Raw genomic sequence first — 19,625 nt, 5'->3', positions numbered from 1 at the left:
TGCATTCAGCAAGTCCTATGCAGAGCCCAAAGGTGCTACTATGGCTTCCCATGGGGTCCCCATTGGCACTGCCAGCTGGGCAAGTGAAGCTCCCAAAATTCCAGACAATGTGGAAGATTGGCTTCAGGGAATCTACTGCTTTGCCACCCATAGCAATGATTTCTGGAGGAACTTGATCCTCAATTTGGGACTCTTTGCTTTCAAGTTTGGCTAGCCAGATACTTGAGTGGCATTGACCTCATGGTGTTAGAGGAACCTCTCCTTACCAGACCTCTGGTTTGATAAAACATGACCAGAAATGACTCCATCTTGAAATGAGTAGCTAGGCACTCACAAGGCCTCTGTAAGGTTAATGCTTGTGGTCTGAAAATAGCCACTGGTCTGAAAATAGCCACACCCAAGCTGACCACCAATTATAATTACAGAATATTTGTGACCATACAGAACATCTCCCACCGATCCTGCAGAATGTCCAGATGTCCTAAGAGTATAGCCCACTTTATTAAAGATGCTGTTAATGAGCAGGCTTAGGCTGAAAGATTAATGGTCATCTATAACACCAATAGCCCCTACCTTTATTGAGCACATCTGCATGTTCCAAGTTAATTATAGCTTCTCGTAAGTTTCTTATAAATAGAGACACTAAAGTGTGTTCCTCCTGCTTTCTGCGGATGACCTACTCTGTAACATTGTATGAACTTGCTTTTTTCTCTGTGCTGTGTGACTCCCCTTGAATTATTTCCTGTGCAAGATCCAGTAACCTGCTCTTGGGGTCTGGATTGGGACCCTCTTTTCTGGCAACAGTGTACCTCAGGCAGGAGTGTAGCCAGGTAGACAAATGGAATCCTGTGCAATACCCAAACCTTCCAAAAACAGAGCCTACAACATGTGACCACCACAAGATATCCTGACGGCAGCTGAAGTTTGCTTCAGATATGCGCCTTCCCTTTCCCTGCCTAGTTTCCTTTTGTTTCTTGAACCCTCTCAGAATTCCATTCTCTGGTCAGTAGTCAGCCTTCAGTCAAAGCATTGCCCCTGTTCTGTAAAGTTCTGTGCATAGTTCCTAAGCTTCTGCAGGGGATGATCTTTGCTCTTACTCTGAGGAATAACAGTAATTTTTTGTTTGTTTGTTTTTCTGTTTTTTGAGACAAAGTTTCGCTCTTGTTGCTCAGAGTGGAGTGCAATGGCGCCATCTCGGGTCACTGCAACCTCCGCCTCCTGGGTTCAAGTGATTCTCCTGCCTCAGCCTCCTGAGTAGCTGGGATTACAGGTGTGTGCCACCACTCCCGACTAATTTTTTGTATGTTTAGTGGAGACAGGGTTTCACCATCTTGGCCAGGTTGGTCTCAAACTTCTGACCTCAGGTGATCCACCCGCCTTGGCCTCCCAAAGTGCTGGGATTACAGGCATAAGCCACCATGCCCGACTCTAAAATATATTTCTTATGAAGAAAGCTGTGCAGTTATTCAAGTGCTTCTAGAGAGAGATCAGAAATGGTAGAGAAATGGCCGGGTGCAGTGGCTCATGCCTGTAATCCCCAGCACTTTGGAAGGCTGAGGCCAGTGGATCACTTGACCCCAGGAGTTAGAAACCAGCCTGGGCAACACAGCGAGACCTGTCTCAAAAAGAAATCGTAGGCCGGATGCGGTGGCTCATGCCTGTAATCCCAGCACTTTGGGAGGCCCAGGTGGGTGGGTTACCTAGGTCGCAACATGGAGAAACACCATCTGTACTAAAAATACAAAATTAGCCTGGCGTGGTGGCGCATGCCTGTAATCCCAGCTACTTGGGAGGTTGAGACAGGAGAATCGCTTGAACCCAGGAGGCAGAGGTTGGTTGAGGTCAATTTTGGTTGAGGTCCCATGGTTGAGGTCAATTTTGAAGCCATTCTTTTAAAGGTGAAATTTGGGTGTGAATAGCTGCCTGCCACCACTGGTAATATTGTGACAATCAGGAGGTTCTGTCAGAGGCATTAGAACCAGAGCAACTCCATCTTGAGTAGGGGTTGGGTAAAGTAAGGCTCAGAACTACTGGCTGCATTCCCAGGACTTAGGCATTCTTAGTCACAGGATGAGATAAGAGGTCAGCACAAGATACAGATCACAAAGACCCTGCTGATAAAACAGAACGCGATAAAGAAGACAGCCAAAACCTACCTACCAAGATAGTGACAAAGCTGACCTCTGGTTGTCCTCTGTGCTTATTATACACTAATTATAATGCATCAGCATGCTAAAAGACTCTCCCACCAGTGCCATGACAGTTTATAAATACCACGGCAACATCAAGAAGTTATCCTATACAGTCTAAAAAAAGGAGGAACCCTCAGTTCTGAGAAATGCCTGCCCCTTTCCAGAAAACTGATGAATAATCCACCCCTTGTTTAGAATATAATCAAGAAATAAATATAAATATACTCAGTTAAGCAGCCCATACTGTGATTCTACCTATGGAGTAGCCATTCTTTATTCCTTTACTTTCCCAATAAACTTGCTTTCACTTTATGGACTTGACCCTAATTCTTTCTTGCGTGAGGTCCAAGAACCCTCTCTTGGGGTCTAGATTGGGACCCATTCCCAGTAACAGTTCCACATGGATGCAGCTTTCTTTAGGGTAATATTCACATTACCCAAATGTCATTAAAAAATTTTTTAAATAACATCCTTCTGTGTTGTTATATATAAAACATATCTCTTTTTAAACATTTTTAAATTTTGGAGACAGGGTCTTGCTATGTTGCTCAGGCAGGCTGGTCTCAAACTGGTCCCAAGCTATCCTCCTGCCTCATCCTCCCAAGTATCTGGGACTATAGGTGGCATCTGGCTACAGTATGTTTCCTTCTTTATTTTATTTGAGACGGAGTCTTGCTCTGTCACCCAGGCTGGAGTGCAGTGGTGCAATCACAACTCACTGCAAGCTCTGCCTCCTGGGTTCACGCCATTCTCCTGCCTCAGCCTCCCAAGTAGCTGGAACTGCAGGCGCCCGCCACCAGGCCTGGCTAATTTTTTTGTATTTTTAGTAGAGACGGGGTTGCACCGTGTTAGCCAGGATGGTCTTGATCTCCAACCTTGTGATCCGCCTGCCTCAGCCTCCCAAGGTGCTGGGATTACAGGAGTGAACCACTGTGCCCGGCCTACAGTATGTTTCTTGAAAATGCTAAGCATTAGTTTTCTTTTTTTTTTAAATCTTGTCTTGTACTGAAATGACTATACTGAAACCGCCTGTGCAAAACTATGCCTGAGACAGTGAAAGAGATCTAACTTAACTGACCCCATCTTGTTTCTTTTTTTTTTTTTTTTTTTTTTTTTTTTTTTGAGACGGAGTTTTGGTCTGTCGCCCAGGCTGGAGTGCAGTGGCCGGATCTCAGCTCACTGCAAGCTCCGCCTCCCGGGTTCACGCCATTCTCCTGCCTCAGCCTCCCGAGTAGCTGGGACTACAGGCGCCCGCCGCCTCGCCCGGCTAGTTTTTTGTATTTTTTAGTAGAGACGGGGTTTCACTGGGTTAGCCAGGATGGTCTCGATCTCCTGACCTCGTGATCCGCCGGTCTCGGCCTCCCAAAGTGCTGGGATTACAGGCTTGAGCCACCGCGCCCGGCCTCCATCTTGTTTCTAACCTCCAAACTGTCCTTGTGCATTCCTGGGTGTAGGCTGAACTAACTTTGGGAGAAACTTACTTTATAGTTTATAGTTTAAAACAAAGGGCCGGGCGCGGTGGCTCAAGCCTGTAATCCCAGCACTTTGGGAGGCCGAGACGGGTGGATCACGAGGTCAGGAGATCGAGACCATCCTGGCTAACACGGTGAAACCCCGTCTCTACTAAAAAATACAAAAACCTAGCCGGGCGAGGTGGCGGGCGCCTGTAGTCCCAGCTGCTCGGGAGGCTGAGGCAGGAGAATGGCGGGAAACCGGGAGGCGGAGCTTGCAGTGAGCTGAGATGCGGCCACTGCACTCCAGCCTGGGTGACAGAGTGAGACTCCGTCTCAAAAAAAAAAAAAAAAAACCAAAGACGACAGTCCTTTCCCAAAGCAGACCTCCTTCTTGCCTGGAGACTAGATTGCCTTGGTAGGACTAACGTTAGCCACAAGATTAGAAATTATGGTTTAGGAGTCATGCAGCTGGGGGTTACAAGATTCTGACCCTCCCTAAACTGCTCCTAAGATTAGTACTTGAGATATTTTGCAGACCCTGCACTTGATGGGTCAGCTGGCACCACCATAAAGTGGCTCATCTGATCTTGAAGTCCCCACCCAGGAATTGACTCAGCTCAAGAAGACAGCTTCCATTCCCTATGATTTCATCTCTGACCAATCAGCACTCATGGTTCACGGGCTTCCTCCCACCCACCATGTTGTCCTTAAAAACTCTGAAGGCAGGCCGGGCGCGGTGGCTCAAGCCTGTAATCCCAGCACTTTGGGAGGCCGAGACGGGCAGATCACGAGGTCAGGAGATTGAGACCATCCTGGCTAACACAATGAAACCCCGTCTCCACTAAAAATACAAAAAAATTAGCCGGGCGTGGTGGCGGTGCCTGTAGTCCCAGCTACTCAGGAGGCTGAGGCAGGAGAATGGCGGGAACCCGGGAGGCGGAGCTTGCAGTGAGCCGAGATCGCGCCACTGCACTCCAGCCCGGGCGACAGAGCGAGACTCCGCCTCAAAAAAAAAAAAAAAAAAAAAAAACAACTCTGAAGGCAGAATGCTCGTGGATACAGATTTGAGTAATAATAAAACTCTGGTCTCCCGCACAGCCAGGTCTGCATGAATTTATCTTTCCCTATTGCAATCCCCCTGTCTTGAGAAATCGTCTCTGTCTAGGCAGCGGGCAAGGTGAACCCACTGGGCAGTTACAATGCCATCTATCTTTAAAGTAATTATTGAAATTGTCGGGTTTATCATGTTATTTATTGTTTTTCCCATCTATTCTCTGTTCCTTTACTACTACTCTACCACTTTAATTTGGATTTAAAAAGTTTTTGTTTGTTCATTTATTTTTTGAGAGGGAGTCTCACTCTATTGCCCAGGCTGGAACGCAGTAGCGCGATCGCAGCTCACTGCAACCTGATTCCCTGGTTCAAACAATTCTCCTGCCTCAGCCTCCCCAGAAGCTGGAATTACAGGCACGAGCCACCACGCCTAGTTAATTTTTGTATTTTTAGTAGAGATGGGGTTTCATCATGTTGGCCAGGCTGGTCTGGAACTCCTGGCCTCAAGTGGTCCACCCGGCTCGGCCTCCCAAAGTGCTGGGATTACAGGCATACAGGCATGAGCCACTGCGTCCGGCCTTGGATTAATAAAGTTTTTTATTTCACTTTTCTTCCATATTAAGTTTTTAATATCTTTTTTTTTTTTTTTTTTTTTTTTTTTTTTTTTTTTTTTTTTTTTTTTTTTTTTGAGACGGAGTCTCACGCTGTTGCCCAGGCTGGAGTGCAGTGGCGCGATCTCGGCTCACTGCAAGCTCCGCCTCCCGGGTTCCCGCCATTCTCCTGCCTCAGCCTCCTGAGTAGCTGGGACCACAGGCGCCCGCCACCGCGCCCGGCTAATTTTTTGTATTTTTAGTAGAGACGGGGTTTCACTGTGGTCTCGATCTCCTGACCTTGTGATCCGCCCGCCTCGGCCTCCCAAAGTGCTGGGATTACAGGCTTGAGCCACCGCGCCCGGCCTTTTAATATCTTTTAAATTATTGTTTAGTTGTTAAGCTGGATTTTGTGATTACATAATGCATATTTGATTTATTACATTCTACTTTTTTCTTTTCTTTTTTTTTTTTTTGAGACAGAGTCTTGCTCTGTCGCCCAGGCTGGAGTGCAGTGGCGCAATCTCGGCTCACTGCAAGCTCCGCCTCCCGGGTTCACGCCATTCTCCTGCCTCAGCCTCCCGAGTAGCTGGGACTACAGGCGCCCGCCACTGCGCCCGGCTAATTTTTTCTATTTTTAGTAGAGACGGGGTTTCACCATGGTCTCGATCTCCTGACCTTGTGATCCGCCCGCCTCGGCCTCCCAAAGTGCTGGGATTACAGGCGTGAGCCACCGCGCCCGGCCTACTTTTTTCTTTTTTTTTTCTTGAGAGTCTCGCTCTGTCGCCCAGGCTAGAGTGCAGTGGCACGATCTCGGCTCACTGCAACGTCTGCCTCCCAGGTGCAAGCTATTCTTGTGCTTCAGCATCCCAAGTAGCTTGGATTACAGATGCGTGCCACCATACCTGGCTAATTTTTGTATTTTTAGTAGAGGTGGGTTTCACCATGTTGGCCAGGCTGATCTTGAACTCTTGACCTCAAATGATCCGCTCTCCTCAGCCTCCCAAAGTACTCGGATTACAGGTGTGAGCCACCATGCCCAGTCTATTACATTCTACTTTAATACTTTTGTGGTACCCCCTAAATAAAACATTTATGATAGCATAACTCCATCTACTATTTCTTGCCCTTGTACTTTTGATATATATTTTACTTTTTCATATGTTATAAATTGTATAGAATTTTTTAAATTAACTGTCAGTACGAATTTCTATTTACCCTTTCTTTACTCCTTATTCTACCCTACAGTTCTCTGTAGCCACCAAGGATCATTTTCCTTCATCCTGAAAAATTGCCTGGTGTGTTTCTTAATAGTGTAGTTCTTCTGACAATAAATGTTTTCTTTTTTTTTCTTCTGAAACCATGTTTATTTCATCTTCAATTCTGAAAGATAATTTCACTGAGCATAGATTCTGGGTTGTCAGTATTTTTTCTTTCAGCACTTTAAGATGCCATTCAATTATCTTCTAACTTTTGGCTGGGCACAGTGGCTCATGCCTATAATCCCAGCACCTTGGGAGGCTGAGGTGGAAGGATCGCTTGAGCCCAGCAACTCAAGACCATCCTGGACAACAAAGTGAGACCTTGTATCTACAAAAAAAAATTTAAAAATTAGCTGGGCATGGTGGTATGTGCCTGTGGTACCCGCTACTCAGAAGGCTGAGTCAGGAGCATCACTTATGCCCAGGTGTTTGAGGTTGCAGTAAGCCATGATTGTACCACTGCATTCCAGTCTGGGTGAGAGAGTAAGATCCCGTCTCAAAAAAAGGAGCTGCCTCAGCAATTACGGAGGCTGGCGTCGGGGTGGTGGCATGTATCTATAGTCCCAACTACTCAGGAAGATCACTTGAGCCCAGGAGTTCAAGGTTGCAGTGAGCTATGATTGTGTTACTGCACTCTGGCCTGGGCAACAGAGTAAAATCCTGTCAAAAAAAAAAAAAAAAAAAAAATCCTGGAAGTATAATTATAATGTCAAAGAAAATACAAATTTAAAACTTTCAGGCCAGGCATGGTGGTTCACACCTGTACCAATCCCAGCACTTTGGGAGGCCAAGGCAGGCAGATCACGAGGTCAAGAGATTGAGACCATCCTGGCCAACATGGTGAAACCCTGTCTCTACTAAAAGTACAAAAATTAGCTGGGCATGGTGGCGCCGCCTGCAGTCCCAGCTACTCAGGAGGCTGAGGCAGGAGAATTGCTTGAACCTGGGAGGCAGAGATTTCAGTGAGCCGAGATGGCGCAACTCTCCAGCCAGTCGAGCGACTGGCTGTTTTCGTAGATATTATCAAATTACCCCTCAAAAAGGCTGTAAAAATGGGGCTTCTGCAAAAAGTAAACATTTTTTCTAGCAACTGCCTTTATAAGCATTTAGGTAAAAATATTTTGTCCTTCTATTCTCTTTGAAAGATTGCTTTTCATTCTTTATTTGACCAATTTGCAACAGTTGACAGAATTAATTACCCCTTTTTCCACAAAACACATTCTTCCCTTGTCTTCTGGTTTTTTTTTTTTTGAGACAGAGTCTCACTCTGTTGCTCAGGCTGGAGTAGAGTGGCACGATCTCGGCTCACTGCAACCTCTGCCCCTTGAGTTCAAGCAATTCTCCTGCCTCAGCCTCCCTAGGAACTGGGATTACAGGCGTGCACTACCACACCTGGCTAGTTTTTGTATTTTTAGTAGAGACAGGGGTTTCGCCATGTTTGTCAGGCTGGTCTCGAACTCCTAACCTCAAGTGATCCACCTGCCTCGGCCTCCCAAAGTGCTGGGATTATAGGTGTGAGACACCGTGCCAGGCCTCTTCACTTGTCTTCTAAGGTGGGATGCTCTTGGGGTTTTCTTTAGAACACTCTGGACTCTCCTTTTAAGAGACAGGGTCTTGCTCTGTTGCCTAGGTTGGAGTGCAGTGGGATGATTATAGCTGACTGAAGTCTCCAACTCCTAGGCTCACAGGATCCTCCCACCTCAGCCTTCTGAGTAACGGACTATAGGCACATGGCACCATGCCCAGCTAATTTTTAAAATTTTAATTAATAATTTATTTTGAGATGGAGTCTCACTCTGTCTCCCAGGTTGGAGTGAAGTGGCACAATCTTGGCTCACTGCAACCTCTGCCTCCTGGGTTCAAGGGATTCTCCTGCCTCGGCCTCCCGAGTAGCTGAGATTACAGGCGCCAGCTGTCACACCCGGCTAATTTTTATATTTTTAGTAGAGATAGGGTTTCACTGTGTTGGCCAAGTTGGTCTCGAACTCCTGACCTCAGCTGATCCGCCCACCTCGGCCTCCAAAGTACTTGGATTATAGGCAAGTTTTTTAGTTTTTATTTTTGTAGAGACAGGGTCTTGCTATGTTGCTCAGGCTGTTCTACAAACTCCTGGATTCAAGTGATCTTCCTGTATTTGGTCTCCCAAAGTGGACTCTCCTTTGCAATCTTCCTTCTTGGTTCCTCCTGTCTCCTTGCATTCTGAACACTGAAAGGTTCTAGGTGTTAGTCTTTGGTCCTCTCTCTACCTACACTCATTCCCTTGGTTGGATCTCATTCAGTCTCATGGATTTAAATATATTCTCTCCATTTGGATGTCTAAGAGAAATCTAAAAATGTCTAAAGCTGAATTCATAATCTTTTTTTTTTTTTTGAGATAGAGTCTCACTCTGTTACTGAGGCTGGACTGCAGTTGTGCAATATCAGCTCACGACAACCTCCACCTCCTGGATTCAAGCAATTCTTTTTTTTTTTTTTTTTGAGACGGAGTCTCGCTGTGTCACCCAGGCTGGAGTGCAGTGGCCCGATCTCGGCTCACTGCAAGCTCCGCCTCCCGGGTTTACGCCATTCTCCTGCCTCAGCCTCCGAGTAGCTGGGACTACAGGCGCCCGCCACCACGCCTGGCTAGTTTTTTGTATTTTTAGTAGAGACGGGGTTTCACCATGTTAGCCAGGCTGGTCTCGATCTCCTGACTTCGTGATCCACCCGCCTCGGCCTCCCAAAGTACTGGGATTACAGGCTTGAGCCACCGCGCCCGGCCTAGCAATTCTTGTCTCACAGCCTCCCATGTAGCTGGGATTACAGGCACTTGCCACCATGACCAGCTAATTTTTGTATTTTTAGTAGAGACGGGGTTTCACCATGTTGGCCAGGCTGGTCTTGAACTCTTGGCCTTAGGTGATCCACCTGCCTCAGCCAACCAAAGTGCTAGAATTACAGGTGTGAGCCACCACACCCAGCCTGGAATTCATAATCTTAACCCCAAAACCTAGTCCTTCTACATTTTACCTTATTTCACCTCAGCGAATGGCAATCCCATTTCTCCAGGTGCTCAAAGCAAATCCTCGCTTTCTTTCTTTTACATTCCAAGTTCCTCTCTTCATTAAGGTTTCTGCTCAGGTCGGATGCCCAAAGAAATCTCTCTTACCACATTTCTGAGACAACACTCTCCCACCTCCCAGCATCACTGCCTATACTGTTAGCTTGCCTATTTTTAAAACATAGCATGTCATAATCTCTAAAATTAGCCTATGTATTTCTTTACTTGATCGTTGTCTCCTCCACCAGAATATGAGCTAAGAGCAGAAATTTTGCTGGTTTACTGGGGTATCTCTAGCATCTAACAGCAGTGCTGTTGGCATAGTGGCCACTCAATAATTATTTGCTCCATGAATGAATGATTTATGCAACTCATACATAGATACTGTCAAAACCCAGCCTGTTGAGATGGTAAAGGCGGTAGATTTAGAGATGAAACATCAGATATGGGGCCTATACCAGCTACAACTATGCAGCTTTGGGTGTTATCCTTCAAAGTCTATCCCTCTCTGTAAAATGGGGTTTCTGCCATCTTCCTCAACAAATAAGAAAGCTGGAATAGTCAATATCTATTTGGTAGTATAAGACAAAAGATTCACTATCTGTAATTTACCAGAAACATTTCCTTCAATTTTCTTCTTAATTTCACCTGTTTAGGTACAACACGAGACAGTGTGTTTTACGGTTATTATTATGACATCATTATATTACTAAGTCTGTGCCTTTAACATATCACTTGTGCAAACTTTAAGAATAGTAACTTTAAGGCCACGCACGCTGGCTCATGTCCATTATCCCGGCATTTTGGGAGGCCGAGGCAGACTAATCCCTTGAGATCAAGACCAGTCTGGTCAACATAGTGAAACCCCAACTCTATCAAAAATAGAAAAGTTAGCTGGCATGGTGGCATGCGCCTGTGGTCCAAGCTACTCGGGGGCTGAGGTGGGAGGATCATTTGAACCCAGGAGGCAGAGGCTACAAAGACCGGAGATCCTGCCACTGCACTCCAGCCGGAGCAACATAGCGAGACTCCGTCTCAAAAACAAACAAACAAAAAACAAAACCAAAAAATATATATATATTAGAAATAATTACCAGAAACAGAAAATCATGAGATTATCTAATCCCATATATGGGGCTACTATAAATAACCTCAGAATTTAGAAATAAGAAAAAAATACTAAAAGCCCCCAAATTAATAAAAAATCAGTTTTAGGCCAGGTGCGGTGGCTCACGCCTGTAATCCCAGCACTCTGGGAGACCGAGGCGGGTGGATCACAAGGTCAGGAGTTCAAGACCAGCCTGGCCAAGATGGTGAAACCCCCTCTCTACTAAAAATACAAAAATTAGCCGGGCGTGGTGGCGGGCTAACTAGGTGGCGCCTGTAATCCCAGCCACTTGGGAAACTGAGGCAGAGAACAGATTGAACCCAGGAAGCTGAGGTTGCAGTGAGCCAAAATGGCCACTGCACTCCATCCTGGGCGACAGAGTAAGACTCCGTCTCAGAAAAAAAAAAAAAGTTTTAGATGAGCTCTGCCATTAGTTGAAACAGGCCACCGTCAGAAACAGCCTGTAAAAGAAACCTGGTATCTGGTCAAGTCCTAAGTGACCTGAACCAAGCATCTTCAGGACCATACTGGGATGACTGTAACCTGAGCGCAGTTCCTCCAGCAGAGCAGGCACATTCATCCGACTCAGTAACTCAAGGGGCCAGTCCTCTCCAGCATCCCAGCTGCCCTGTCAGGCTCCCCAGGCAATCGCCCATCTTATTCCCTCTCCAGCGTGGACGCCTAAGGGGAGGGAGCGTCCCTCCTTGAGGGTCAACTGGCATCTAGCTTATGAAGCCCGCTTGGATTCTCCAACCCCAGACCTGCGGCGGGGCGGGGACGTGGGGGTGACAAAATCTAGACTACGACCCTCCCTGAGCCCTGGCAAACACGGGGTGACCCCAACACCGAGGAGGCCATGAGCGCTACAGCTATGACACTCCTTCCAGCTCGGAGGGGCCTGAAACAGCGGGCTGCGCTTCACCCAGGTCTGAGCGTCAGATTCAGCTGAGGAGATTCTAAAAGCCCGGTACTGGGCCCAGACCCAGGCCCTCCAGAGCAGAACGCAGAGGGGCCCGACCCCAGTCTGGTGGCGTAGGTGTGTGACAAAGTATGAAGGCGCGCCAAGCTCTCCAGTTTCACATGTGCTGTCGAGTCCAGCGCCCGCCACGCTCCAGGGTGGGGACCCGCCCAAAACTCCCTGGAAGCCAGGCGATTGAGACCCCGCCACCGCATCCCCAAAGACTGGGCGGATACTGGAGAAGCGCCTCCCGAACCCGCCAAACTGTCTCCCGCGAGACTGTCCCGCCCCAGCCCCGCCCCGTAACTCTACTCCCTGATTGGCTGGAATTGGGGCCGGGTACCAGAGTCCTTTCCAGCTTAGTCTTCGGCCGGGTTTCCCGCCGAATGCAAAGGCGCACTGTGGACTGGCTCTTTCTTTCCGCCAATCATATCCGCCAGCCATTCATCACCGATTTTCTTCATCTTCCCCTCCCTCTTCCGTCCCTCAGGCCCCGACCCTTTAGCTCTCAGCTGGTTAAGGGACACCGGGCCTTCCGGGCTGCGCATGCGCTGCCGCGTCTGCCAAGAAGCGGGCAGGGGCGCAGGCGCAGTAGTGTGATCCCCCTGGCCAGTCCCTAAGCACGTGGGTTGGGCTGTCCTGCTTGGCTGCAGAGGGACTGGAACCTCGATATTGGTGGTGTCCATCGTGGGCAGCGGACTAATAAAGGCTATGGCGCCAGCAGAAATCCTGAACGGGAAGGAGATCTCCGCGTAAGCACCTGACATTTTTGTTGAGTGTGGGGCTGTGGACTAGGGCTCTGAGGGTGTACAGGTCCCCCGGACCCATTTTTTGCGGGAGGGACACTTGTAACGGAAGAGTTAGGCCTATAATACCGGAAGACCTGCAGCCAAAGAAGGAGATCCCGAGCACAACCTGCATTTGCAAGTGGACTGCTTAGTGGCTGTAAGCCGCTGGCTCCTGTGCTTCGGGGAAAAGTCCTGTGCCGACTATACTCCCAAACGCGCAGCTGCTGGTGACTTTCTGCCGAGAGAGAGGGTAGTTGCGGCTTCCTGGAGACCCCCTAGTCAGAACTCAGAAATCCAATCTACTTAGTTCCCGTTAATTTGGAGGTGAGTAGATAGAGACTAGTGAGGTGACAAGGCTTGACAAGACCACAAGGCTGATAATGACAGAGGGTCCTTCCAGCTCATAGCTTTTCCCACTATATCATGGTCTTATCATATGCTAAGTGAAATCTAATACATTTTTCCTTTCTCTTCAATCTCGTGCTTCTCTCTAACAGCCATCTCTGTGCCTTGGTCCTAGAGTTACTTGAAACTTAATTTGGCTTCTGAGTCCTGAGAATATTCTGCATTCCACTTGACCTCTGCCTGTTCTACCCTTGCGGGACATCTGATTGCTTAATTAGTGGGTATCGTTGCCATCTTTACTCCCAGGAAGTAACACTGGCAGCTTTTTGTCTGGGAGGTGACTGGTGAGGAAAAATGAGAGTAGAAGGAAGAGGGAAAGATATATTCTATCTAGTAGAGGAAGGAGGGAAAGATATATATTCTGTGTGACCTTACTGAGTTTGCTCTTGGGACCTTTCACATCACCAGTTATTTAAGTAACTGTTGCCAGTCACAGCAGTTACTAAATTGTAATTGTCCTGTAACTCCTAACTTTGTAATAGAGGTTTTTGAGTGAATTACAAAGTCATTGGTGGTGAAAAGGCTGGGTCCAGTGTCTCATGCCTGTAATTCCAGCACTTTGGGAGGCCAAGGCAGGTGGATCACCTGAGGTCTGGAGCTCAAGACCAGCCTATCCAACATGGTGAAACCCCATCTCTACCAAAAATACAAAAGATGAGCCGAGTGTGGTGGCAGGTACCTGTAATCCCAGCTACTTGGGAGGCTGAGGCAGGAGAATCGCTTGAACCCGGGGCTGGGGGGGGCGGAGGTTGCAGTGATCGAGATGCACCTTTGCATTCCAGCCTGGGCAACAAGAGCGAAACTCCGTCTAAAAAAAAAAAAGAAATCACAATACTTATTGCTTAGTGCTTTTCAAATGTGGCTTGCTAAACTGTATTTCTGCGTGACTTTTCTTTTTTGTTTGCCAGTATTCGAACTTCCTTTTCCAGTGGCTTTTTTTTTTTTTGATATAAAAATCTTCCTTTTAGAAGGACTGTGAAGAGATAATTCAGTGCATAATAACAGTGTAGATAATTTACTGCAAAAATAATGCACCTTGGCCGGCACTGAGAACAGGTGCTCACTGAATATGCTTTCGTTGATTGGAGAGCAAATTAAATATGTTTATCAACTCCATAAGGGCAAATACATGTATTGTCTTATTTTTGTCTATATCCTAAACACCTAGAAACCCTCTTTCATGCCTTACTACTTGTGTGGTTTTAAGCAAATTAATTAACCTCTCTGTGCCAAAGTTTCCTCAGATGTTAAGTAAAAGTCATGTCTAGGTCATTGGGATGTCAGTAGAATTAAATGGGTTCCTAACAGATGATCATTTAGAATTCTTTCTGGCACATAATAAGTATTCGATATATGTTGTATTAATGATCAGTAATTAGTTAATGTATATATGAATGATTCATTATCTTTTTTTTTTTTTTACGTGGTAGCTGCTGCCTTGAGATTTTTTTTTTTTTTTTGAGATGAAGTCTTGCTGTGTCCAATTTGGCTCGCTGCAACCTCTGCCTCCTGCGTTCAAGCAATTCTCTCTCTCTCACATCAGCCTCCTGAGTAGCTGGGATTACAGGTGCCTGCCATCACGCCTAACTAATTTTTTTTTTTTTTTTTTTTGAGATGGAGTTTTACTCTTGTCACCCAGATTGGAGTGCAATGGTGTGATCTCAGCTCACTGCAACCTCTGCCTCCTGGGTTCAAGCGATTCTTCTGCTTTAGCCTCCCAAGTAACTGGGATTACAGGTGTGCCACCATGTCCAGCTAGTTTGTTTGTTTGTTTGAGACAGAGGTTCACTCTTGTTGCCCAGGCTGGAGTGCAGTGGCACAATCTCGGCACACTACAACCTCCACCTCTCAGGTTCAAGTGATTCTCCTGCCTCAGCCTCCCGAGTAGCTGAGATTACAGGTGTGTGCCACCCCGCCTGGCTAATTTTTGTATTTTTAGTAGAGACAGGCTTTCACCATGTTGGTCAGGCTGGTCTCTAACTCTTGACCCCCCATGATCCACCCACCTCGGCCTCCCAAAATGCTGGGATTACAGGCGTGAGCGACCGCACCAGTCCTAGAATTTCTTAAAAATCCAGCCCACTTCCCACATTCCATCCTGCGGATTAGGAAATCACTGGAGACCAGAAAAGTGGTGTGATTTGTCCAAGGGTGAATGGCAATGGCTCAACTAAAACTAATGTCTTCACTCAGTATATGATGTTTTTCATTCTAACCAGCACTTACTACTTGCTAAAAGGAATTTCATAAGCTTTTCTTTCTTTCTTTCTTTTTTTTTTTTCCAGACAGGGTCTCGCTCTGTTGTTTAGGCTGGAGTGCAATGGCACGATGTTGTCTCACTGTAACCTCTGTCTCCTGGGTTCAAACGATTCTCCCACCTCAGCCTCCCAGGTAGCTGGGACTACGGGCATGTACTACCATGCCCGGCTAATTTTTGTATTTTTAGTAGAGATGGGGTTTCACCATGTTTGTCAGGCTGGTCTTGAACTCCTGACCTCAGGTTTCACCATGTTGGTCAGGCTGGTCTTGAACTTCTGTCCTCAAGTGATCTGTCCGCCTCGGCATCCTAAAGTGCTAGGATTATAGGCGTGAGTCACTGCGCCCAGCGCTTTGCTTTTTCTTTGTAGTCTTCCTCTCATTACCATGTTTCCCACCCTGCTGAGAATGCTATCCCTGACTTTTGTCCTCTTCTATTATTCTCCTTTTATACCTTCCTGGGATCCCGAACATTGACAGAGTTCAGCATTCCAGATTCCTTCTCTACCTGCTCTACTCTGTGGGAAACTGGGTACTTACATGATGGATTTAGTTGCCAAATTATCTTTCTTTGGAAGTAAAAGCCCCATTTCTTCCTTACGGGGAATTCTAAGGTTGCAGCCTGAATTTGACAAATGGGGGAAGGTCCGAGAGGTAGAGAAAAGTATCTGTTCTTTGTGGGTATTTATTCACTTACTCAACAAATAGCTGTGTGTGTCCTCTAAGCCAGGCAATCTTCAAAGCTCTGAGACTCTTAACAGTGAACAGCCCAAATCCCTACCCTCGTTAAATTTGCATACTGATGGGTAGAGACAGACGTTGAAATAGGTGAAACAAATTGTGAGCTGGTGAGAAGCACAAAGAGAACACCAGAGCAGAAAAGAGGGACAGGAATTTCTGTGGCTTGGTGGCTGCAATTTTAAATATGGGAGTCATAGTCTTTGTAAAAGTGACTTACGGGCAAAGACTTGAAGGAGGTGGAGCCATAAGCCTGCCAATTTTGTGGGGGAAATAGCTCCTGACCAAAAACACAGCCTGTGCCATGGACCTTTGTCCTCACCAGTTAGTAAATTACTGCTTTGGGGGTCAATGGCAATGGCCCTGTGAGAAGCTGACTGAGTAGAGGCTCCTGAGTAGAGGAACTTGACCCTGCCCTGGGCAGAAGTCTTTTAAAAGATTATGCAAAGTGGCTGGGCGGTGGCTCAAGCCTGTAATCGCAGCACTTTGGGAGGCCGAGACGGACGGATCACGAGGTCAGAAGATCGAGACCATCCTGGCTAACACGGTGAAACCCCGTCTCTACTAAAAAATACAAAAAACTAGCCGGGCGAGGTGGCGGGCACCTGTAGTCCGGAGAATGGCGTGAACCCTTGAGGCGGAGCTTGCAGTGAGCCGAGATCTGGCCACTGCACTCCAGCCTGGGCGACAGAGCGAGACTGTCTCAAAAAAAAAAAAAAAAAAAAAGATTATGCAAAGTGGGAGAAGGATGTGCATTAGATAGTGTTGGAAGACCCACCTTGCTTTGTAGACAAGAAAGCATAGTTGTTCTGTAAGTACGCCTTTCAAAGTGGGGCTTACTACAGTTATATGATTTCTTTGGTTTTCCCTTCCCTTAATTTGCTATAAATTAAGCCTGCTTTCTCCATTGGTGGCATTTTTCTTGATTAAGTCTCCTTTCTAAAGAGACTAGTTGTGAAGAGGCAGATGGTTTGAGTAGGTGCTGCGAGTGTTTGCTGGCCAAGTGCAGGGCAAGTTGGGTATGTTTGTAAGCTCACTGTGGATGGTAGCTCCAGAGCCTAAGCACGGTGCTGCCTCCTTCTCTGTGCATCACTGGGTCATGCAATTTACCTCTGTGCCTTAGCTTCTGTATATTGGAGTAGTAATGTCACCTAACTCATAAGGTTGTTAGAATTAAATGAGTTAATACCTATAAAGCATTTAGAGAAGTCGTTGGTACACGGTAAGTTTTAGTAAATAGGTACTTAGAAAGTACTCATTGAATAAAAAAGTTATGTGTCTTTATCCAGCCTGTACCTTTGGGAGCTGGCTTATAATCTTGAGACTTAAAATTAGAATTTATCCTAGTGATCAAAGATAAAAGTTTGGAACCTTGGCTGTACATTTTAGCTACAGGGCTAGAAGAACTGTTTTTGTAAAAATAATTTGCTTGCCATAGTGAAGGGCAGGTCTTCTTGGTTACTGAGTTAACATGGATAAGGCTTTTACTTTGTCTTGTAGATTAAATACATGTAGGCCCTTTTATGCTTAAAAAGATTTGCCTGGACAGGGCGTGGTGGCTCTAGCCTGTAATCCTAGGACTTTGGGAGGCCAAGGCAGGTGGATCACCTGAGGTCAGGAGTTGGAGACCAGCTTGACTAACATGGTGAAACCCTGTCTCTAGTAAAAATACAAAATTAGCAGGGTGTGGTGGCACATGCCTGTAATCCCAGCTACTCCAGAGGCTGAGGCAGGAGAATGGCTTGAACCTGGGAGGAGGAGGTTGCAGTGAGCCGAGATGGCACCATTGCACTCCAGTCTGGGCAACAAGAGCAAAACTCCATCTCAAAAAAAAAAAAAAAAAAAAAAAAAAAATTTGCCTGTAATGAACTCCAAAGTGCAGGTTGTTCAAAAGTTACATGGAACCTTGACTGTCATAGCTGGATTGCTTCTGGAAGCCTGTGCAGGAGAGGTCAGAGTTCCAGAGAGGCTGGGACCTTCAGCTAGGACTCCAGCCAGGCTGTTGGGCAGGTAGCAGCGATAGTGCAGCAGAGCCCTGAGCTGGCAGCCAACTGCTATGGTCATGGCACCTGATTGGGGATGTGGTTTGCAAATAAGTGTCTGTCCTTGTCCATCAGGGGGGTTGGGATCAGGCAGTTTGGGATTTGGGTAGTGGGGTTCTGAGCAGAGGTGTATGGTTCCCTGTTACATCCCCTATTTTCATGAAGAATCTTCTAGAAGGAAAGCTGGCCTAGCACAGAGGAGGGTCCTTGGAGTGGAGGGAAATGGCTCCCTTCTCCTCTAATTGACTCAGTAGAGGTTGGTAGAAAAGAGGTTAGGGGGCAGGGACTGCTTGTGTGGCCTTGGAAAAGTTAGCCTCACTTTCCTCTCTGTGCAGTAGGGATGATGAGAACTGTCTACTTCCTGAGGTTGCCCCAAGGATTAAAAGAATGTAAGACTCTCAAAACAAGCTTCTGTGACATCCCATCCACAGTGCAGAAGGCCCCCATTCCCCCTGCACTGTGCAGTTGGCTCTCCTTTGCTCCCCTTAATTGACCAAAAAGCAGCTTCGGGCACCTTGTAAATCCTTGACCTCGAAGAAGTGGGTGGCTAAAGGTGCCACACTCAAGAATCCTCAGACGCTCAGCTACTACCCTTCCCCTCAATTTTGCAGTTTATGACACTTTAGCCAGAAGCGAAGTGACTTGCGCAGGTGTTCCAAGGTTGGTGGCAGAGGCTCGATGGTGCATTTCTTTCCCTACCATGGGCTTGTCATTGGCTTGCTAGAAGGAATTGCAAACTTCTACCCCCCAGCAGGAGACACCCTGACTTTGGTTCTGCCTGAGGCCTTTCCATTGTGAGGAAATCATTCCACCCCTCAGTCTGGTTGGGAAGCACCCAAACAGATTCTCTTCAAAGGTTATAGTCCAATTTTGACTGGTTAGAGACAGGTCAGACCTACTTACTTTGCTGGCTCAGCCTTTTTTTTTTTTTTGCCCCTCACCACAAGCCTGGACAGGAGATGGACTGCTTGGTATCTGATTATTGAGAGGTCCCAGGAGATAAGGGAGCATTTCTGTAAAAAGGTTTTGCCAGAGCCTGTTAGGAACTTAATCTTTTTTTTTTTTTTTTGAGACGGAGTCTCGCTCTGTCGCCCAGGCTGGAGTGCAGTGGCCGCATCTCAGCTCACTGCAAGCTCCGCCTCCCGGGTCTACGCCATTCTCCTGCCTCAGCCTCCCGAGTAGCTGGGACTACAGGCGCCCGCCACCTCACCCGGCTAGTTTTTTGTATTTTTTAGTAGAGACGGGGTTTCACCGTATTTAGCCAGGCTGGTCTCGATCTCCTGACCTTGTGATCCGCCCGTCTCGGCCTCCCAAAGTGCTGGGATTACAGGCTTGAGCCACCGCACCCGGCCAGGAACTTAATCTTAATCTTGACTGCAATGAATGACTTAACATGATAAGTGATCTTTGGGTTTAGGTGCCCAAATACCAGCCCCTCCTTAGTTAGCAGCCTTTTAGACCTAACCTTTTCTACCTAAGGTTTTCTTTAGTCTTTTTGAAAAGCAGGAAGGCCAGGTCCTTGTGAGGCTTTTCTCATTATGAGCTCTTGGCAGGTTCTTCCCTCCAAGTGGAGAACCCTTACCTTCTCCATTCTTTCTACATTCCCGTCTGATGATCCAGAGGCCTGCAAGGGACCTAGAGTTGTTCACTGGAGCCCTAGTCAGCTCTAGTGGCCAGATCTATGGTTAGGTAATCCTCCAATGGTGAGACTAATTCTCAGAGTTAGGATTAGGAGTCTGCCT

The 19,625-nt window shown here is 46.9% G+C and overlaps 1 protein-coding gene and 2 pseudogenes across 2 annotated transcripts in view; 1 reads left to right on the top strand and 2 right to left on the bottom strand.

Annotated features, from left to right (window-relative positions):
- Positions 1-11,276, bottom strand: part of LOC139364000 (uncharacterized) — a 33,320-nt pseudogene extending 22,044 nt beyond the window's left edge.
- Positions 8,104-12,340, bottom strand: LOC139363999 (uncharacterized; annotated as a pseudogene).
- Positions 12,246-19,625, top strand: part of LOC105473695 (methylenetetrahydrofolate dehydrogenase, cyclohydrolase and formyltetrahydrofolate synthetase 1) — a 73,131-nt gene continuing 65,751 nt past the window's right edge. For both annotated transcript variants that reach the window (XM_071100020.1, XM_011727624.2), the window contains exon 1: positions 12,246-12,406. In XM_071100020.1, the coding sequence (XP_070956121.1) occupies positions 12,366-12,406 (41 nt within the window). In that variant the 5' untranslated portion in view covers positions 12,246-12,365. The remainder of the gene's footprint in view (positions 12,407-19,625) is intronic.

This window comes from Macaca nemestrina, chromosome 7 (genome assembly GCF_043159975.1).
Source record: "Macaca nemestrina isolate mMacNem1 chromosome 7, mMacNem.hap1, whole genome shotgun sequence".
NCBI lineage: Eukaryota > Metazoa > Chordata > Mammalia > Primates > Cercopithecidae > Macaca > Macaca nemestrina.
The sequence above is the reverse complement of the archived record's forward strand: the minus strand, read 5'-3'. Positions and strand labels throughout refer to the sequence as shown.